This window comes from Geotrypetes seraphini, chromosome 1, assembly GCF_902459505.1.
Source record: "Geotrypetes seraphini chromosome 1, aGeoSer1.1, whole genome shotgun sequence".
Taxonomy (NCBI): domain Eukaryota; kingdom Metazoa; phylum Chordata; class Amphibia; order Gymnophiona; family Dermophiidae; genus Geotrypetes; species Geotrypetes seraphini.
The window spans coordinates 129,758,384-129,780,082 of record NC_047084.1 but is presented as its reverse complement, the minus strand read 5'-3'; the positions used below and the strand labels follow the sequence as shown (position 1 = coordinate 129,780,082).

Genomic DNA, 21,699 nt, shown 5'->3' with positions numbered 1-21,699 from the left:
AAGTCAAATAAATGTTGGCATTGTCATCTCGAAGCAGGGGATTTAGATCATTTATTGTTCTATTGTCCACTTATTTTGGCTTTTAGAAATCAATATGGGACCAAATAAATTGTTGGAAAATCCTGTGGCATTATCCTATGATACTGTGCTATTTGGGATATCAATGAGAGCTAAAAGTCAAATATTATCTAAGAACAACAGGCTTTTATTAATAATGACAGGAGTCGCCATACAACAAATTACGAGCAATTGGAAGAATTGGAAGAGGCTTAACTATAGTTTTTGGTGGAATTCATTGTGTCATATGTATAAAATGGAAAGAACATTAGCCATTCAGAAAAGGAATTTTAAGAAATTTTAAGAATATTGTAACGTCTAATCATTGTTTTCCCCTATAAACATGCACATCCGGGAGGGGGGAGGTTGAGGGCCTGATAGGATAAATTTAGATATATTGAATTGAGGTTCAATATAGAAATTTTATATGTTGGACATTATGATTGTTTAGGAGGGAGGGGGGATTAATTCTGAAATAGATATTAATAGAATATTAAGTGTGGTATTGAAGTATAAAATGTATTTATTGTTACACTTATTGTAAGTTTTGAAAATAATAAAGAATTAAAAAAAAAAAAAAAAATCACCACTACAAAGTGGAGAAAAAGACCTCAGAAACACCACTTAGCCCACTTAGCTCATTTCAAACAGTAGGCCACAATTCATTCATGGATCAAAAAAATCAAATGTGAAAAACCAAAAATCAACTCACTAGCTCCTCCCAAACGACAGGAAAAAGTTCACATAGGATGGGCCCTAAAATGATAGGCTGAGTCAGGAACTGGTTAAGTGGAAGATGACAGAGAGTAGCGATCAATGGAGATCGCTCTGAGGAAAGGGATGTTACCAGTAAAATGCCTCAAGGTTCTGTTCTTGGGCCTGTTCTTTTTAACATTTTTATAAACAATATTGCTGAAGGGTTGTCAGGTAATATTTGCCTCTTTGCGGAAGATATCAAAATCTGCAATAGAGTAGACACCCCGAATGGGGTAAATAACATGAAGAAAAACTAAGCGACTCTTGAAGAATGGTCTGAAATTTGACAGCTAAAATTTAATATTAAGAAATGCAAGGTCATGCATTTGGGCTGCAAAAACCCGAAGGTACAGTACAGTTTAGGGGGTGAAGTACTTGCGTGTGATTTTATGTGATGATTTTAAGGTGGCCAAACAGGTTGAAAAGGTGACGGCAAGAGCTAGAAGGTTTACTAGGGTGCTTGGAAGAGGTATGGCCAGTAGTAAAAAGGAGGTATTGATGCCTCTGTATAAGACTCTGGTGAGATCTCATTTAGAATATTGTGTATAATTCTGGAGGCCACACCATCAAAAAGATATAAAAAGGATGGAGTTGGTTCAGAGGAAGGCTATTAAAATGGCGCATGGTGTTCGTCATAAGGTGTACGGGTACAGACTTAAAGATCTCAACATGTATACTCTGGAGAAAAGGCAGGAGAGGGGAGATATGATAGAGACGTTTAAATACCTATGTGATATAAATGCGCATTAGTCGAGTCTTTTTCATTTGAAAGGAAGCTCTGCAATGAGAGGGCATAAGAGGTGATGGGCTCCGGAGTAATCTAAGGAAATACATTTTTACAAAAAGGGTGGTAGATGCGTGGAACAGTCTTCTGGTAGAGGTGGTGGAGACCGTGACTGTGTCTGAATTTGAGAAAGCGTGGGATAGGCAGGTGAGAAAGAGATAATGGTTACTGTGGATGGGCCATTTGGCCTTTATCTACCTGTGATGTTCAATTTCTTTATTATGATAGAGACTCAACACGTACGTGTTTCGGCCATTTGGCCTGCCTCAAGAGTCTGAATCACTGATGCAACAGTCAGTTTGGTCAGACAGTTAAGCAGAATTTGTTTGTCGTTTAGAATCCAACTCCCATTCTTATTTTGTTCCAGGGACTGTATATAAGTTAAGGTTAATTAGTTTCTGGTTGGCCATGCCGTTGCAAATCCCTATTGTCCTTGATTGTTTGTTTATAGTGATCTTGATAGCTAGAGATTGCCATATGTGAGATACTGTGTCCTGCTTGTCCTATAGCAGGTGTTCTCCAAGGACAGCAGGACATGTATTCTCACTTCCCCTCCAGTCGCCCCTAAGAGTTGATAAAAAAGTACTTTGACATTGTACTGGTGGTCTTGCGCACTCGTGTGTGTACGGTGTGATGACATCATCCATATGTGAGAATACATGTCATGCTGCCCTTGGAGAACACCTTCTCCATGGCATATCAGCTGTTTTGTAAATGTTTCAAATTCATGGTCTTATTTTGTGGCTAGGTTTTGAGGAGGCTTTGACTGTGAATTTTATGGGTGTGAGTGATTATACTTTCTTGTTTTGATTTTTACTGATTTTGTTTAAATACATCTTATTTATTGACTTCCTTTTGTAGCATATAAGAGCCATCTCATCTGCCTAAAATGCATCCTTTTCTGATGCTATAGACTGCGGTTGATCTATTTATTTTTCCCATGCATAGCTAAGGGGGAAGGGATTGGGGATTTGTATACTGCCTTTTTTATAGTTTTACAACCACACTCCATACAGGTGCCTCAAGCATTTTCCCTAACTGTCCTGGTGGGCTCACAATCTATCTAATGTACCTGGGGCAGTGGAGGGTTAAGTGACTTGCTCAGGGTCACAAGGAGCAACACGGGGTTTGAACTCACAACTAGAGAATGACATGGGGAAAAAAATCTCATTGCCCTGCCACCGGACCACCTTCACCGCCCCGTCCTCGCCGTCCCATTCACTGCCCCGTCCCCACAGTATCCACCCTTCCCTCTTGCCACCTCACCACCCTTCAGTTGCCCGAGAATCTCCCTCCCTCCCCCTTACATTCGCAGCACTTTAGTAAAGAAACTTACTGAAGCCGGCTAAGGCGGCCTGTGCCTGCAGTTGCGTATGTGTGGGCGGAAGCTTCTCCTCTGACGCAACCGGAAGTTGCATCAGAGGAGAAGCTTAAGCCCACACATATGCAACTGCAGGCAGGCAGGCTTCGCTGGCTTCAGTAAGTTTCTTTACTAAAGCGCCGCTAAGGTAAGGGGGAGGGAGGGAGATAGATTTGGCCGTAGGGAGAGAGGGAGGGGAGCCATGCGTGATCGGTAACCGCGCGCCTTCCCTCTCTTAACTGTGGGGACAAGGCCATTCACCGCTCCATGGGACGGTGGAGGGCCTTGTCCCCATGCCCGCTGTGAGCACTTTTTCCCCCCCACCATTTTGGAGGGTTACCCGTGACTACCCACGGGTAACTGCCACTGTGTCATTCTCTACTCACAACCTCAGGGTGCTGAGGCTGTAGCTCTAACCACTGTGCCACACTTGCTACCAAAGGTGGAGGCTCTGTTTAACAATTTTGTGTGCCACACTTCCCAGACTCATGGAAGGCTATAGAGAGAACAGAGACAGCCCAGAGAAGGCCTAGTAAAATAGTGCAAGAATCTGCACTAAAAAACAAATAGAAATATTGGACTAAGGAATGATATTTATTTCCTGTATTAAGGGGTTTCCCTGTATATTTATGTTTTGTTCTGATTTATGTTTCAATTATATGCTAAAATGTTATATTGAATTCTAAAATAAAATAATAAAAAAGCCCCTGAAATATAAAAACAGACTAAGACTACTGGGCCCAGTTTCATTCCTGATACAGTCATAGATCTCAGTTGATCTGTGGCTTCCTTTCTTTTCATTGCAACCCAGGCTTTTTTGAATTCAGTCTTGGATAGACAAGTAATTAAATCCCAAATCCAAGTAAGCCACACCCAGTACATGCCCGTGATCTAATTCTCTGATCAAGTCATATAAATTGATCAGATTGTCCAAAAGGATTGATAGTCAAGCAGATTTATCATTACACTGGCCAGCACTCATTTTGGTGCTTCAAATGTTCAACCTGTTTCTGGGTATATTTGACCTGCTGATTCCAAAAATGGCACCAGTTTTCTCCTATCAGCTGTAGTTTTTGAGATACAGAACATGTGCAATATACTACTCTTCACTGTGCTCATCCATTAAAAAATCAGGATAGTTTAATGTAGTGTTTAAATTAATATCTTTTAAGCATGAAGGAAATGTATTAAAAATTAAAAGAAAAGTGTACAACATGGAAATCTACTTATTTTGTACCAAAAGCACAAGTTTATGATACAAACTTTCCAGTCATTCGCTACACAAGAAGCTACTTTGGAAGACTTCTAAGAAGGATCTACCAGGACAATCCTGCATAAGATTCCAACCATAGTCTTCCATCATGTATGCATCCCATCTTCCTTGGTATCTGGCTTCCATTGTTTTTATGTCTTGGTGAAATCTTTCACCTTGCTCTTCACTTAAGTCACCAAGGTTCTCTGGAAAGTGATCTAAGTGACTGGACATTAACACTCATGTTACAGCCAAGCCTGTTGAAATGAAAGAGCATATCCTCTACTAATTGTGGGTGTAGTTGTCTGCCTTCTTTGTGCCAAGAACGTTTTTCACAACAAGAACAAATGAAGACCAGGCACGTGATTCAGTTTCATTCATTGATGCTATGAAATGTGGCTCATTTATAAGTTGTCTGATCTGTGGACCTTCGAAAATTCCTGCCTTCAGTTTTTCCATGGTAAGGCCTATGTATTCAATGCATGAACTGTCTTTATTCAAAGTCATTACATTACATTACATTAGGGACTTCTATTCCATCTATACCTTGCAGTTCAAGGTGGATTACAAAAGAGTAACTGGACATTTCCAGTGAAGTTACAACAGTTTTAGGTTTTTTTTGTTTGTTTGTTTTTTTGTTACAAGGGAGGAGAGGTAGCTGGATTAATTCCGGAAGAACTTGCAAATTGGATATTAAATTGACTGTACGTTACTGTGTGATATAACAAAATAGATTACAGTTAGAGTACAAATAAGATTACGTTACATTTCAGGGATCTGAATACTTGGTTGGTGTTTTGGGGAGGAAGAGATTATTTAAGTGGAGGTTTTGGGGGAGAATTTATCTAGGAGGAGGGGGAAGGGTTGGGTTAAGATATCTGGATAAATTTTTTGAAAAGTAGGGTTTTGATTTCTTTTCGAAAAGTTTTGAAGTCGCCCATTGCCGTCAACAGGTTGGAGATGGAGTGGTTAAGTTTTGCTGCTTGCGTCGCCAGAAGGTTATCAAACATCTTTTTGCGCTGAGTGCCTTTGAGTGGAGGGAAGGCAAAAAGGTTCGGAGTTCCTCTTTGTCTTGATATGAGGATCTGGTTTAGGCGGTTGTTTAGATAGGGGGCGGAGCCGTTTAATGCTTTGAATAATAGACAGTAGAATTTGAATTGAATTCGTGCTTGCATAGGTAGCCAGTGAGAGTCTAGGAAGGCAGTTGTAATATGATCATATTTTCTCAGGGAGTAGATGAGTCTGAGGGTAGTGTTTTGTATAGTCTGAAGTTGTTTTATCATGTTGGCAGGACAAGGTAGATAGAGGGAATTGCAATAGTCCAGTAGACCTAAGACTAGGGATTGTGCTGGGTCGAAGAATTTTCTTATTTTACATAGATTTCTCATAATTAAAAAAGCTTTCTGGGATGTTTTATTGATTTGGGACTGCATTGTGCAGCATCTGTCTATCATTACTCCTAGGAGTTTGAGTTCGGGCTGTATTGGGTATTTGGTGTTTTTAATTTTCAGTTCTGTAATGGTGGGAGTTTTGGCCTTTGTGAGCAGAAGGAATTTTGTTTTATCTGAGTTTTGTTTCAGTTTGTGGTCTACCATCCATTTTTCCACTGCATCTAGGGTTATTTCCAGTTTTGCTGTAGTGGTGGGCTCTGATGGGTCAAAGGGGAGGAGTATGGTGATGTCGTCTGCGTAGCTGAAGGATGTAACATTTAAGTTATCTAAAGTAGCTCCAAGGGAGGAAATAAAGAGGTTGAAGAGCGTAGGTGATAGAGGTGATCCTTGTGGAACTCCGCATGGGTTGGACCATGGTTCTGATTTGATATTATTGGACTTTACCCTGTAGGTTCTTGATTTGAGGAATCCTTGGAACCAATTGTAGACCTTGCCTGAGATCCCAATGGCGTCAAGTATCTATAGCAGTATGGAGTGGTTGACCAGGTCAAATGCTGCGGAGAGGTCAAGTTGAATTAGCATCATCTTTTTGCCTTTGCTAATTTGCTGTCGAGCTGTGTCTAGTAGTGTTACAAGTAGTGTTTCTGTGTTGTGGTTGTTTCGAAATCCTGATTGTGAGGGGTGAAGTAGGTTATGGTCTTCCAGGTAGCTGGTGAGGTATTGTGCAACTAGACCTTCTATTATTTTAACGTATATTGGTATTGAAGCGATTGGTCTGTAGTTGGAGGGGTTATCTATTGGGCCTTTGTGGTCTTTCATGATTGGGGTGATTATGATCTCTCCAAGGTCTTGAGAGAATTGACCTTCTATTAATTGAATCCATAGCATGAGGTTGGCTTTGAATGTGGTGGAGGAGTTTGTTAACAAGTAGGTGAGGCAGTTATTTAGGTTGCAAGAAGCTTGGCTGTATTTTTTGTAGAGTCGATTCATATCCGACCAATGTAAAATGGGGAAGACTGTCCAGCTTCTGTCTGCGGTGATGGCTTCTCATGTTGAAGGGTTTGTTGTTATCTTGTCAAGGTGGGTGTGAGTATTGTTGAATGCGGTTCTGATCTTGGTGATCTTATTTTTGAAATGGTCTGCTAGTTGGATAGCTGTCGGTGGGTGGTTTCCTTGTTTAGCTAGGTGAGATTTGGTGTCGGTGAGATTCTTTACTAGATTGAATAGCTTTTTTGTGTCTAGGGTTTCCGTGCCTATCATTTTGGAGTAGTAGGCTTTCCGTTTTTCCTTGAGTTTGTTCTTGTATTGGTTGATTTGAGTTCTCTATGCTGTTTTTGTGTGTTCTAGGCTCTTTTTTTTTCCATTCTCTTTCTAGTTGTCTGCAGAGCTTTTTTAGTTGGAGAAGTTCAGTGTCGAACCATTTGTCTGACGGTCTGCAGATTCTGAATTTTACAAATTGTTTCATCAGGCCTAGCTTTATATGTAGTGGTGGAAGTAGGATTCTTTCTCGTGCTACCAAAGGTTGATTGATTACATTTTGTTCTCCAACCACCATATATTCCCTTAGAGGCCAATCTTTTTTTCCCCCAATGTTCATGCTTGGCTCTACTATCCCAAAGGCATAAAAAGCAAGGATACTTTGTATAGCCACTTTGTTGACCAAGAAGAAAATTAACCATCTTCAACTCTACACAAATCACCCATTGATGATCTTGGTAATTTATCTTTTCCAAGACTAAAGAGTTGGCCTTTCTCTCTTCTTTCATCCTGATGAAGTGACCAATTGGAATAGAACCATATTTGTTGGCATATGTAAGAAATTAGAGTTAATGCTATCTATCCAGTGCAATTTTCTGAATCAGCATACCAAATAACCCCAGGAACAGGTTAAAAAAAACCAAGGCACCAAGAAATTTTTTGTTGTTCGCCTGTGTTATCGGTGAAACACATTAGTTATGTCAAAAGATGAACTTAAGATGTGATATATTTAAAAAGAAATAAAGCTATTGTAAAGGAACTCTAGCATTGATAAAGGCATTCATTCTGGCAATTTAATACTTTATTATAGAAAACTTGGAGCAAGCGAAGGAACCATAAATCAGGAGATTCAACGCTACCAGCAATTAGAATCTGTGGCTGTTAATGACATCCGCCGAGATGTGAGGAAAAAGCTACGCAGGTCCAGTATGCGAGTAAGCAGTGTCCATTTTTCTTACCTCGTATGGGGATATGAAGTTACAATTTTAGGATAAGCTTGCCTATATTTTGCTGTTTTCTTTGCCATGAAACGATTAAGAAACTTTGTATCCGTAGGCCGCTTCTCTGAAAGACAAATGGGGACTAGGTTACAAACCCAGCTACAGTCGATCCAAAAGCATTACAGCTTCCGGAAGGCCATCCTTAAAAAGGATGGAGAGAGCAAGGTAAGAATGTGCACCGAGGCTTTTAGGCTAGTCCATGAAACTTCATGCACTGAATCCATGGCGAGGCTTCTCGTGAGCACTGTAGCAGTTAACATGTGGTGGGAAAAATGTAATCAGGAAGGGTACAGAAAGCAAAATCTTACTACTGTGCTTCCATTAGTCCTTAAATCTAAAGCACATTATTGTAATCTTTTCTGCAGAGAGATCACCGTTTAACCCATGTTCATGCACATAGAACAGCTTAACCCTCATTTCTAACTTGTATGCTTAGTTCAATAATAATGCAGCCATATTAGCTATAGTTTAGGCTCACTATAGAATCTCTGTAAATACTGGGTTCTTTAGTGTAACTAGGAGCATTATGTGTTTAGTACATATAGGCTCTAGGAGTGTTAAAGAGTTTTTGGACATATTACCCAGAAGCCTTCCAGAACAGAATCTTGATAAATTTGTGCAGGGTATAAGGGGGAAAGGGATAGGATTTGATATACTGCCTTTCTGAAGTTACAAGCAAAATAGTTTTATTTATTATTTTGTATTGGGGCAATGAAGGTTTAAGTGTCTAAAGATCTCAGGACCTAAAAAAGAAGAATAGAATTTTGTATTTAGACAGAATTGAGGGCCCAAAAGTGAAAGGTAAGCAAATTTTCTGCCCTTGCTTTTGAAAGGATTGTAGTGGGAGCAGTGGGAGGACAGAGAGAAGAAGGATGCACCAACTAAAGCATGGCATGCATAATCGTGGTATGAGTTTTGAGCTTTAGCTTAGGAGAAAGAGGAATGTGAGTGCGAAGAGGATCATATACACATATAAGGGGCAATTCTATAACTGAATGACTCCGTTTAGGCACCTCAAGGCCTGGCAGTTTCCACTACCATAACCTGGAATTCACATGCCTAATATTTTTAGAGTATTCTGTGCATGGGTGGGAGCTCTGCCATTCTCCCCCCCTGTGCCAACGAGCGGGTAGTTGGAAAATAGTGCTTAGGCATTTTTTGTGACTATACACTAGGATTATAAAGAAACAATGAATGCATAGTTTATAGAATTGAAAATACACAAACTGGGCGAAAGCTGCAAAGACAGAAAGGGTCGGGGGATGAATTTTAAGACTGAGATAACAGGAGTATGTTTGAGGGCAAAAGAAAGAAGAGCCAGAGGACAGGGAGAGGCTGAAGGTAGCCTCATTACTTAGATATAAATGTAACCTGTTTCACCCCTTTGAATTTTTACTTGTAGTTCCAGAATTGATGGAGAAGAGCTTCCAGAAATACGTGTAGACACAGCACCACCTGCAGGCCAGAGAGTAACCTTTAACATGAAAGATGCAGTAAGAGCATTCATTACATATTATTATCACATTTGCCTAATAGTTGTACTCATTTTCATTTATGATGCTGGAAGAATAAGTATCTTAAATTAAAATGGAGATGGTGTGGCAGGAAATTGAAAACAAATTTTCCCCAACCCTGTGCTGCTGTTGATATCGTCAGCATATCCTTGCTAACTCTCATGAGTTCCTATTCCTCAGAGCTCGTTTGAATCTGTACAAGTATCGCATGTACTTTTGACTTGTGGGCTTTGCACCAGTTCTCGAGTGGAAGTGCAGATGTATTTCCACTTGGAAAGTTGCCACGGGTACAAAGTATAGTTCATTGCTTCCATCTGCTTTTTCTAAACTAAACTAAACTAAGCCTTAAGTTTATATACCGCATCATCTCCACGGAAGTGGAGCTCGACACGGTTTAACAAAGCTTAAAAATACAAGAAGAGTGGTTGATCGCTGGAACAGTCTTCCACTACAGGTGATTGAGGCCAGCAGCGTGCCTGATTTTAAGGCCAAATGGGATCGGCACATGGGATCTATTCACAGGGCAAAGGTAGGGGAGGGACATTAGGGTGGGCAGATTAGATGGGCCGTGGCCCTTATCTGCCATCTATTTCTAAGAGAGGGGAGAGAGAATTTACAAGAGCATATGAAAAGAGGGGAAGTAAGCAGAAGAGATGTTATATATTAGAGAAAAGCCAGGTTTTCAGTTGTTTTTGGAACAGTTGGAGGGAGCCCAGGTTCCGCAGCGGGATAGTGAGATGGTTCCAAAGGTCCGTGATTTTGGAGAGGAGGCTTTGCTACAAGTTGAGCTAAAAGGCTGAAAACCATTATCTGTGGGTACTTTCTGTGGATAGATGTGAAAATGCAGAAACTTTGCATATGCACATGGATAAATGAGTGTTCAGCCATGAAAACCTTTCCTCCAAAAATTAGCGTGGGCGAAAATGTGGGGTGGTGGTGCCTCCTGCTTTTCCCTGCATATTTAAAATCTTCAAAGTACATGAGGGTAGCCTCCATGTAGCATTAGCAGCAAGGGAGTTAAAAAAAACAAAAAAGCTTTGCTACAAGTTGAGCTAAAGGGCTGAAAACCATTATCTGTGGGTACTTTCTGGCTATAGAAGTAGGCAGAGGAGAAAATTAACCATTTTTTCATGGCTTAAATATTCCAGGAGGCCATTGTCACCCTCAGCTTTAGCATCGAAAACAATAATCCCATGAAGAACTACTGCTTTGGATTACAAACAGATTTAAGAGAGCCTCTATTAAATTTTGTCATAATTAGTCTTTTTATTTCTTTACATTATTTCCATGATTTGGTGCACGTTAAATATTTTAATTTGTTTTTTCTTTTTTTACTCTAAGTTGAATAATACTTTTGTGGGAGTTACACAGCAAACCACGGAAGTGTATTTTCAGGTATTTGTGAAAACAAACTCTGAAGTCTACTATAGAACTAATTCACTTGACGAGCTCTGCTTCTAATTATGATCTCCCTTTTCAGCCATGCATGCCACACAGAATGTATCACTACAAAGTGAGTTTTAGGGAAACCTGTCTGTAATTGGTTCAGGAATTTCCAAAATCCTCAAGTGCCTTTGGAGAAGAATGGAATGCTTAGAACAGCAAAGTGAAGAGGAAATCATCAAGAGAACAAAAACAAATGTTGTTATCTGAATAAATATGGGAAAATAAACTAGCCTCCGTGACATTAATGCAATGAAGCCACACTAAGGGAAAGAATGGCCATTTAGCACATCTGCTCTAATAGTTCTAGTTCAACATTTATAATAGTAACACTTTTTTTCATTACAAATGTTCTTTACCATTAATAAATGAAATTTACTTCAAGAAGAAAAAAAACCTATCTTTCTTTTATAAAAGGCCATGCTATAAAAAGGATACATTGCCCATGTGAAACTTAGTTTTATAACAGGTCTTGTGTGGCAGGAAAGAAAGTGTGAAAATTGCCTCACATTTACAATTCTGTGATACACATACATTTCTCAGTTTATTTTATGCACATACACAATTTATAGCACCTCCAGAAACGCATTTGCTCAGTGTGTGCACATATACTGTATATACACATACAGTGTATTTAGAGATATAGATATAAAGTTTCCTTGACATTCATTCCAGAACCTGACAGAAACAAATACTTCTATGAGATGCACCCCTTAAGGGCACTGTGCAGCCTTAGAATGCTCAGAATTTCTCTGTTTCCAGCGGATGCAGCTCCTGGACTGTTTCTAAAAGGCTTCTGACTCGCTTTGAGAACTGGGCATCAGTTGAGCTGAGGACTACCATACTTGCAGTTTTAAGCTCTATTTAATAAAAAAGGATCTCAAGCAGGGATGGTAGGAGTCCAAGTTCTGCTACCCCTCTCTAATTTTCCACTGTTTCCTTCTTTTTTCCTGCAAGGAGTTTAAATAATTGAATGGAAAGATGTTGCCTCACCTTAGATCAGGGATCTCAAAGTCCCTCCTTGAGGGCCGCAATCCAGTCGGGTTTTCAGGTTTTCCCCAATGAATATGCATTGAAAGCAGTGCATGCAAATAGATCTCATGCATGTTCATTGGGGAAATCCTGAAAACCCGACTGTATTGTGGCCCTCAAGGAGGGACTTTGAGACCCCTGCCTTAGATCATTAGAAGAACTTCAAACTCTGCATGATTTGTCCCAATTATTGGAACTAGGTGGGAGTTTGAACCTGCACTATGGAGAGGGAAATTTTTTCCTAAGGGTGCTTGTGTGAGAGACAGGATTTTTGAGCTAGTGTTCTATAAATTTATACATGCTTTCAGCACATAAAATAGTCTGGGCAATTTATAAAAGGCCATCTTTACACACATAGGCCTTGATTCTATAAAGTCCACCTAAAATTAGGCCTAACTTAATTGAGAAATAGGCTTAATTGGTGTCGATACCTCACAATCGACTTTAAATAAACTTAATTGAAAGTCAGTCGCCTAACTCGAGAAACAGGTGCCTAGCCCAAAGCGCCTATACTAAAAGTGTTTTTGAGTGCCGAGGCAGGGGTTTGAACCACTAGGCCACTCCTCCACTACTTGTGCTTTTGCACCAATTTTCAAAGAGGAGTTGTGCAAATACTGCACCTGCTTTTTTTGCATGTTGAATTTTGTTTAAAGAACTAGCCTTACTGGGTCAAACCAATGGTCCATCCAGCCCAGTAGCCTGTTCTCACGGTGGCCACCCACGTCTTTCTCAATAACAGACTATGGACTTTTTCTCCAGTATATACATGTAGATGTGAAAGAAAAGTGCATTCATTTATTTTCCTCCCACACAAAGCCAGACGTAACTCTTTTCGGTGTTCCTAAAAGCATTTACAGGTGCAGACTTTTAGCCGCATTAAGTCAGTAATGTTTAGTCAGTTTATACAGTTAAAATACCAGGGAAGTTGTCTTGCTAAGATTATGAAATTTGTTAAGAATGGAACACTTTTTCTTTCAAGGAGTTCAAGGAGGGTCTAGATAGGTTCCTAAAAGAAAAGGGGATTGAGGGGTACAGATAGACGTGGAGGTAGGTTACAGGAATAGTCAGAAACCACTTCACAGGACGTGGACCTGATGGGCTGCCGCGGGAGCGGACCGCTGGACACGATGGACCTCTGGTCTGACCCAGTGGAGGCAACTTCTTATGTTCTTATGTACATATGAGGTCTTCAGAATTAATTGATGGAGCTGTAGAAGAAAATGAGAAAACACTTGTTCTGGTTTTAATAATAAATACTCCTTCCTGTCTTTCTGGACTGTATCCTGCTGAGAAGCAGATTGGGCATTGCTGGGCTCCAAGCAGAGAAAAATCACCTTGTTATAGGGGTCGCAAATAAGAGGATTACCACTACCATCTCTGCTCTTAAATGCAAAAAAAAAAAAGTTGATCACAGAATTAATTGTTTCAACCCACAGAGTAACATAGAACATAGAAATAGATGGCAGATAAGGGCCACGGCCCATCTAGTCTGCCCACCCCAATGACCCTCTCCTACTGTTGAAATGAAAATCCTTGGTTCAACTTCACTGCAAGAAATATAGGCAGTGATTCTTGTAATGCATCATCAGTTAATGTGACTTAGGAGCAGGATTAGAGGTATAATAGGAAATCATATTACTTGGCTGCATTCCATTTTATAAAAATGATAAGTACTGTATATTAAGTATTGGCTAACCTTAATATCATAAGATATTGTACATTCTCTGGTTCTATGCATGAGTTTTATATTCACTAACAAGTATTTCTCTGATCTGCAGGCAATCATGGTAAATTTCAACTTACATCATGCTATATTCTCCACATGATGTCCAGAAAAAACAGGACCCCTTAAATAGTTTCAAAATACTTTGCAATTGAAAATAAATTAGTGTGTCTTCTGAATTCATAATTTCTTAACACATTCACTGACTAAACATAGATCCTAATGGTCATTTGCTGAATGATATCATTTTGAAAACAGGGTCATCCAGTTTTTGCATTGTGTTGTGGGAACACCCCTTAATAATAATAATAGGTTTTTTAATAAAAGTACATTTGTTTGGAGGTCCCATTTTTTGCTTGGACACCGTGTGTGTGTGTGTATATATGTGTGTGTATATATAAATGAGGGTTCTTCAGAAAGTTTCTGCACTTTCATATTTTCAAGCTCAACCAAAAACATTCTTTTCTGATGGCATTAAGAACTTAGTAGGATGCTAGGAAAAATGTATCACAAGACAGGGTGATTACGTGGAAAATTATGTCATTTGCTTATGATATTATTTTAAAAGTTTCTATTCCGCCTATCAACTAGGCAGATTATAAAATTGACATATAAAAACATACTAAAATGCAAACTCAATAAATAATAATGTTTAAAAAAATAAAAAGTGAAATATTTTTGAAGATCCCTTGTATATATATACACACATGGTATTTGTTTGTATTTGTTTTTCTAACATTACCCTCAAAAACTGTACTGACTGTTGTAAATTTTTAATCTGATTGTTTAATTGATTCTGCTCAAGCACTTTTTCTCTGAAGACAGCAGTTCACCAGTGATCATACTCCGGCTCAAACAGACTCTTCTAGCAATTTCTGGAAGAAGCACATAAGCCTTTTATTGAACTATTGTGGTTCCTTCTGATCTTTTTTTTCCTTTATTGGGAAAGAAAGCAGGGTTGAGCCAAGGATATAGGATACTGTAGATGAACCTTTAGCCATGTACCATCCCAAGCGTGAATCAAGATCCTAAACCTTCTGCCCAATGTCCAACACCTTCTCATTCATTTCCTACCACTTCCCCAAAGGTATTCAGCATATGCTCATTGCTTCTTGTGTCTCTCCCCCCCCCTCCTCCAAAGTGTCCAGCACATTATTTCTTTGTTCCTTACTTTCCTTCCCTCCTTCCCCCCTATCAGGCCTGCTTCTGGCATCTTACCTTTCAGGCTGAGACTGCAGCAAAATATAAACACAGCACAGAGTCTTGCGCACAGGCTCACAATCAAGCACCGACACATTTCACCTCCTCCCATGAAGATTTCCTGTTGGGAGGAGGGGGGGGCAGGTCTTGGCAGGCCTTAAGTGTAGCCTGACGCCATACTGGGTGCAGCATTAAAGCGTTACATAATGAGCAGGTTTCACATTATCACCTCGCAAATTCTGCCACCCTAGTTGGATGTCTCATTCACCTAGTAGCGGGATCAGTTCAGGGAGGAGCGGAGGATTGTGTGATTGGTGACTTGCTGTCTTTACATAAACATCTCTGCTTTACTGGTGTTACCATAACTCATGTAGTATTTTTGTTCCATTTCATATGTTTTCATTCTGAAATCTGACACTTCTGTCTGTTCAAAGCAAAATCTTTTTAAGATTTTTTTTATTCGTATGCTGATTACAGCATTTCAAAACTTAGCTGATGGTCTTTTGGACTGACTTTGTTTTGTATGTGTTTTTTACTGTCAGTTTCCAGAAGAGACAGAAGTTGACCATTTGTCAGTAACCATTGATGGTCCATCTCATTATTCACCCATTAGTGAAGGATCATACTCAGTGTTCAGTTTACCCAACACACCCATAGACCACTCACCAAGCATTCCCTTCCAGCCTGAAGAAGGCAAGCGGTACGACAGCCTGTCCTCATCCAGTGACGATTCGGACAAGGAAGAGGATCACGAGAAGGATCGGGAGAAGCTTTATATTCACAGAAAGCCCCAGTAAGCATTTCAGTCTGGTTAATAAGTAAAATGGTGTAGTAGCTGTGTTAGTCTACTTTTAAAGGTAATATATAGAAACAAAACATAAAGGAGATAAGGTGATACCTTTTTTTATTGGACTACCTTAGTGAATTTTTGATTAGCTTTCAAAGGTAACTCTTCTTCTTCAGATCAAAAATATCAGTATATATAAGTGAAATATGAAAGCATTCCAATGAGTCTCACAGGATGAGGAAGCGGCTGGACAAGATGGGAAACAGAGAGGGCTAGGTGGGTGACAGAGAGATATGAATGGGTGATAGGGAGGTGACAAAACATTTGAATTGGTGCCTGTCAAAATATTTCATGATTTTGTTTTCAAAGGTCTTATGTTCCTGGACTGTCTTTAAAATTTCCTTTTATGCAGTGTTCTGTTTTTCCGAAATGTCCGACGGAGGTGACATCCTGTTTGGTATTGCAATTTTTAATATATCTGTGTAAATTGATCCTAATCTTTAGCATCTGGTTTGTTTCACTTTTTGCTTTGGAGGAAACAGAGTATAGCACATTAGGAAATGAGCATGTGAAGGATCTCCTTATATTGAATGTTTCCCACATAAGTGACTGCAGGGTCCTGTGAGATGTGTTCGCATAATTTGCAGGGATGTGTACTATTTTCTTCTTTGGCTTTTCACCAGTTTCAGATTAAGTGGCTGACAGAAGGCCAGCATAGGTGGAACTGGGAATATTTCTTTAAGTAATTTATCCTCTTAGAGTAGTAGTTGTAAATCTTTGATAGATTTTCTCCGTTTGTCCAGCTCTAGATTGTATCCCACTACCAAGGTTTTTTTTGTCTATGTACTGCAATAGGTTTTCTCTGGGTGTTTTAAGGGAGGAGGCAATTTACTTGGAGATTATTTAGAGTTGTATCCTTTTTGTTTGAAGGATTCAGTCTGGGATTTTAGGTATTTATCTCTCTTTCTTAGGTCAGAGCAGAGCAAGTTTCAAGTTTATTAAAATTTTGATTAATTGCCTATCATGGCTTCTAGGCGATATATAATAAAATGGGGGGAAGACATAAGATCTTTAAAAAATAGACATGTAGTACATTCTCATGAAGACAAGGGTGGACATAATACGTTGGATATGGTGTTGAACTACAATGATTTGAGAAAAAAGAACGCAAAAGGGCTAAAACAATAGGGAAGGGATGAAACTGAAGTTCAGAGTAGGCCTCGGCCGTGGTCTGGATCTTAAGCGTAAGAGGGGCCGGAAACTTTACAGTTGAGAGGTGTCTTTGAATAGAAAACTCCTTAGTGAGCCTTTGAACTTGTTGAGATTTTTTTCATCCTTTAAGTGGGCAGCTAAAGGATTCCAAATCATGACTGCTGTTACTGAAAATGGTGGTGCATTGAGTGTTAATGATCTTTAAGGGAAGGAACAAACAATATATTTTGAGTGGTGAATCTAAGTGATCTAACTGATGTATGGAGAATTAATATCTTGTCTATGAAACTTGGGGCTTTTGCGATTTGGACCTGTGTGAAATTGGTAGCCAATGGGTTTTTATCAAGAGCGGGGTAACATGGTCAAACTTTCTAGATTTAATGATGATTTTAATCGCAGTATTCTGGATCATTTGAAGACGTCTGAGTTCCTTTAACAGGATGCCTTTGTATATAACAGTGTCTCTCAAATGTTTTCGAGCCGGGGTACACTAAAGGTAGTGGCCATGGCTTGAGGCACCCAGAAGTGCACGGATGTCGCCGTGATGACATCATCATGATGTCCACGCACGTTCAGAGGCCTTCTAGATGGGCCCTGAGATGCCAGTAGGGGGTGTCAGCAGGGAAGAAGGCTGGAGAGAAGGAGAGCTCTGGCACCTGCTGATTGCCTACAGCAGTTGTTTCTCAATTACTTCAAACTAAATACCCCCTAGGTCTAACAAATATCAACTGAGTACCCCCAACCACAGAGCTCCCTAGGCCCAACCAAGCTCTGCCCCAGATCCCATCCCCTTTACCAATTGTAATGCAATTTTTTCCGTTCATTTTTCATATACATACAATATACACAGCAGATATAAATTCTCAAAACTGACACATTACAATCATTATATTGTAAATAAAATCATTTTACCTACCTGTGATCCTCTGCAGGCTGCTGTAATTAGCTTTAAAGGTGAGACCAGGAGGCCAGGGGGGAAGCCGGAGGACCCTAGAGAAAAAGGGAAACATACAGGCCTTCAGTGAATCGAGCAGCACTGGCACTGTACCGCGTAGGGAAGTCAGCTTGCAGGCGCCTCTCTTCCTCCTCAGTGTGCCATGGCACACTTGGAATCTCAGGAGGCACACAGTTTGAGATACACTGGTATAGAGAGTTGCAGTAGTTTAGTTTAGATGTGATGGTATCGTGTGGCTTGGCTGTATATAGTGGCTTTTTTTGTACTTGAGGAGTGGAAGCTGGAGTTGTGGAAGTGGCTGCATCTGTCTGTAGGGTTCTTGTATATAGATGTTTGTATGTAACCATTGTTGATAGAAACTGTGTTGACAAAAAATTGACTTTTTCTGGGGAGTAATCCATTTTGAATTTGATTGTAGAGTGGTATATATTGAAAGAATTGTAAAATTGTTTGAGTCTCTTCTGTCCAAATATATAAAATGTCATAAATATGTTAGGTGCCATCAACTTGTGATCAAATCCAAGTGACTTGATGAATTACAGATCTAAAAAGAAATTGGTTTGGTGCTAGTCTGGTAGGGTTCTCCAGCATCATCCCCATGATTGTTTTCAACGTGTCGAGCCTTCTTTGCCTGTTTCCTTAGAGCCTCACAAACATAATGTCCTTCTCCAGTGATATTTCTCTTCAAATGGTGTGACAAAAATAAGACAGTTGTTTCTTCATCATTTGAGCTTCAAGTAGCATAGCCGGTTTGGGGAGTAGCAAGTGGGAGAGAGGCCTAGAAAAACTGTTAAGTCAGGCCAAGCACACTATACTTCATGGGGGCGTGAATCCTCTCATCCTAACCTAAAAGTGCTCCTTGAGATGAGACCTCTGGCTGGTTTCAGCCTCTTAGTTTGAAACTGAACTCTGAGGATTTTCTTAAGAGATCAGATTACACAGGTGACCTTTGAGGGGAGGAATGCTGGCCTAGTGCCTAACTGGTTCTAAGAGAGAGGTTGTAGAGGATCTGCATTAAAGATAATTTTCACCTGTGAGCTTCTATCTGCCCACCCACCCCTAGGCTCAAATTACTCTTATACTACTTCTAAATTACCCTTCATATTTCTCCAGCTGATCTTAACAAGGACAATCTGCACAACCTGAAATACCTAACCCCCAAACCCTCTCACCAGATCTAATCTAATCTAATCTAAATCTTGGGTTTATATACCGCATCATCTCCGCAGATGGAGCTCGACACGGTTTACATGGTTAGGGAAGGAACGGAACTCCAGTGGAATTATATAAGTATGAGAGAAGAGAGGTTGGTGTGAGAGTGCCAGGAGCGGGACGGGGTTACGTTCTGGAGAAGAGCCAGATCTGGAAACACCCTTTTCCCCACACCTGAGAGGATCTGCTTTGATGAGAAAATGAAAAAAATACATCCATTGGAACATTTTGTCTGGTAGTATTCAAACTTGGGAAAGGTAAACTTGGGTTTTAGTGGGTTATATTTTTGTAGTTCTCTTATTTAGCTCAGCAAAATCAGTCAGGCAGTGGTGTAGCCTTTAGAGTCTGTTAGAGAAGGAGGGAAGAGGACATTCTCCTTCTGAGAGGAGAAAAGTAGAAGACACATCTTTGGGTAAATACACATTGTTTTGCTCTGAGCTTTGTTAGGTTTGGGGAGAAAAGCTCAATTGTAGGTTCCCTTCTAAATAGCTTTCGGGAGAAAAGCTCAGTTGGGATGGACCAGATTAGCGTGCGCTATAGCACGTGCTAGCTGAAAATCTACCGCCTGCTCAAAAAGAGGCGGTAGCAGCTAGCACACGCGGTAATTTAGTGTGCGCTATTCTGCGCGTTAAGGCTCTAGTGCGCCTTTGTAAAAGGAGCCCCTAGTGTAGGGGCGTTTAATTTTCGAAAGGGCAACTATGATAAAATGAGGAAAATGGTTAAAAAGAAGCTAAAAGGATCAGTTGCAAAGGTTAGGACTGTAAACAAGTGTGGACGTTATTTAAAAATACAGTCATGGAAGCCCAGACCAGATGTATTCCACGTATCAGCAAAGGTGGAAAGAAGAGGAAGCGAGAGCCGGCGTGGTTAAAAGGTGAAGTGAAAGAGTCTATTAGAGCCAAAATAACATCCTTTAAAGAATGGAAAAAGGATCTGAATGAAGAAAAAAGGAAGAAACACAAGCACTGGCAAGTTAGATGCAAAGCATTGATAAAGACAGCTAAGAAAGAATATGAAGAGGCAAAAACTCATAACATCAGGTACATCAGAAGCAGAAGCCTGTGAAGGAATCTGTGGGACCGCTGGATGACCAAGGAGCGAAAGGGGTGCTCAGGGAGGTTAAGGCCATAGCGGAAAGACTGAATTAATTCTTTGCTTGGGTCTTTACGGACGAAGATGTAAGAGATCTACCTGAACCGGAAATGTTTTTCAAGGGTGATGATGTGGAGGAACTGAAAGAAATCTTGGTGAATCTGGAAGATATACTGAGCCAAATCGACAAGTTAAAAAGTGATAAATCACCAGGACCAGATGGTATACATCCCAGGGTGCTAAAAGAACTCAAACATGAAATTGCTGACCTGCTGTTAGTGATCTGTAACCTGTCGCTAAAATCGACTGTAGTACCTGAAGATTGGAGGGTGGCCAATTTTGTTCCGATTTTTTTTAAAAGGGTTCCAGGGTAGATCCGGAAAATTACAGACCGGTAAGCTGCACTTCGGTGCCAGGCAAAATGGTAGAAACGATTATAAAAAATAAAATTGTGGAACACGTAGACAAACATGATTTAATGAGACAGAGTCAGCATGGGTTCAGCCGAGGGAGATCTTGCCTCATAAATTTGCTTGACTTCTTTGAAGGTGTGAATAAATATGTGGACAGAGGTGAGCTGGTTGATATAGTATATCTAGATTTTCAGAAAGCTTTTGATAAAGTTCCTCATGAGAGGCTCCTGAGAAAATTAGAGTCATGGGATAGGTGGCAAAGTTCAGTTGTAGATTAGGAAATGGTTACTGGATAGAAAACAGAGGGTAGGGTTAAATGGTCATTTTTCTCAATGGAGGAGAGTAAACAGAGGAGTGCCTCAGGAGTCTGTACTGGGATCGGTGCTATTTAACTTATTTATAAATGATCTGGAAATTGGAATGACGAGTGAGGTGATTAAATTTGCAGATGACACTAAACTGTTCAAAGTTGTCAAAACGCATGCGGATTGTGAAAAATTGCAGGCGGACCTTAGGAAATTGGAAGACTGGGCGTCCAAGTGGCAGATAAATTTTAATGTGAACAAATGCAAAGTGATACACATTGTGAAGAATAACCCAAATCATAGTTACCAGATGCTAGAGTCCACCTTGGGGTTTAGCGGCCAAGAAAAGGATTTTGGTATCATTGTAGACAATACGATGAAACCTTCCGCCCTATGTGTGGTGGCGTCCAAAAAAGCAAACAGGATGCTGGGAATAATTAAAAGAGGGATGGTTAACAAGACTAAGAATGTTATAATGCCCCTGTATCGCTCCATGGTGTAACCTCATTTGGAGTATCAAGTTTCAAGTTTTATTTATATTTGATTAATCGCTTAATTAAATTGTTTCTAAGCGAATTACAATATATAAAAGTAACATGTAAATTTAAACATAATAGTAAAATAGAAAATGACATATACGATATTAAAAACTAACAATTTATATAATAAATACAATTTAAAAAAAAAAATTTACATAACAAATGTACTAATAAATTTATACAATAATGAAAAAGATATCAAGAAAAAAAAAAGGAATTGCGTTCAATTCTGGTCTCCTTATCTCCAGAAAGATATAGTGATGCTAGAAAAGGTTCAGAGAAGAGCGACCAGGATGGTAAAGGGGATGGAACTCCTCTCATATGAGGAAAGATTAAAATGGTTAGGGCTCTTCAGCTTGAAAAAAAGATGGCTGAGGGGAGATATGATTGAAGTCTACAGTACAGCGGGTACAA

The 21,699-nt window shown here is 39.8% G+C and overlaps 1 protein-coding gene across 9 annotated transcripts in view; it reads left to right on the top strand.

Annotated features, from left to right (window-relative positions):
• The window catches only part of KIAA1109 (KIAA1109 ortholog), a 908,505-nt gene that overhangs the window by 621,021 nt on the left and 265,785 nt on the right, over positions 1-21,699 (top strand). For 4 of the 9 annotated variants that reach the window (XM_033938537.1, XM_033938580.1, XM_033938553.1 and 1 more), the window contains 5 exons: positions 7,669-7,792; positions 7,914-8,023; positions 9,261-9,351; positions 10,714-10,767; positions 15,313-15,563. In XM_033938537.1, coding sequence (XP_033794428.1) covers positions 7,669-7,792; positions 7,914-8,023; positions 9,261-9,351; positions 10,714-10,767; positions 15,313-15,563 — 630 coding nt within the window. The remainder of the gene's footprint in view (positions 1-7,668; positions 7,793-7,913; positions 8,024-9,260; positions 9,352-10,713; positions 10,768-15,312; positions 15,564-21,699) is intronic. The other 5 variants (XM_033938601.1, XM_033938570.1, XM_033938589.1 and 2 more) reach the window with 3 other exon arrangements.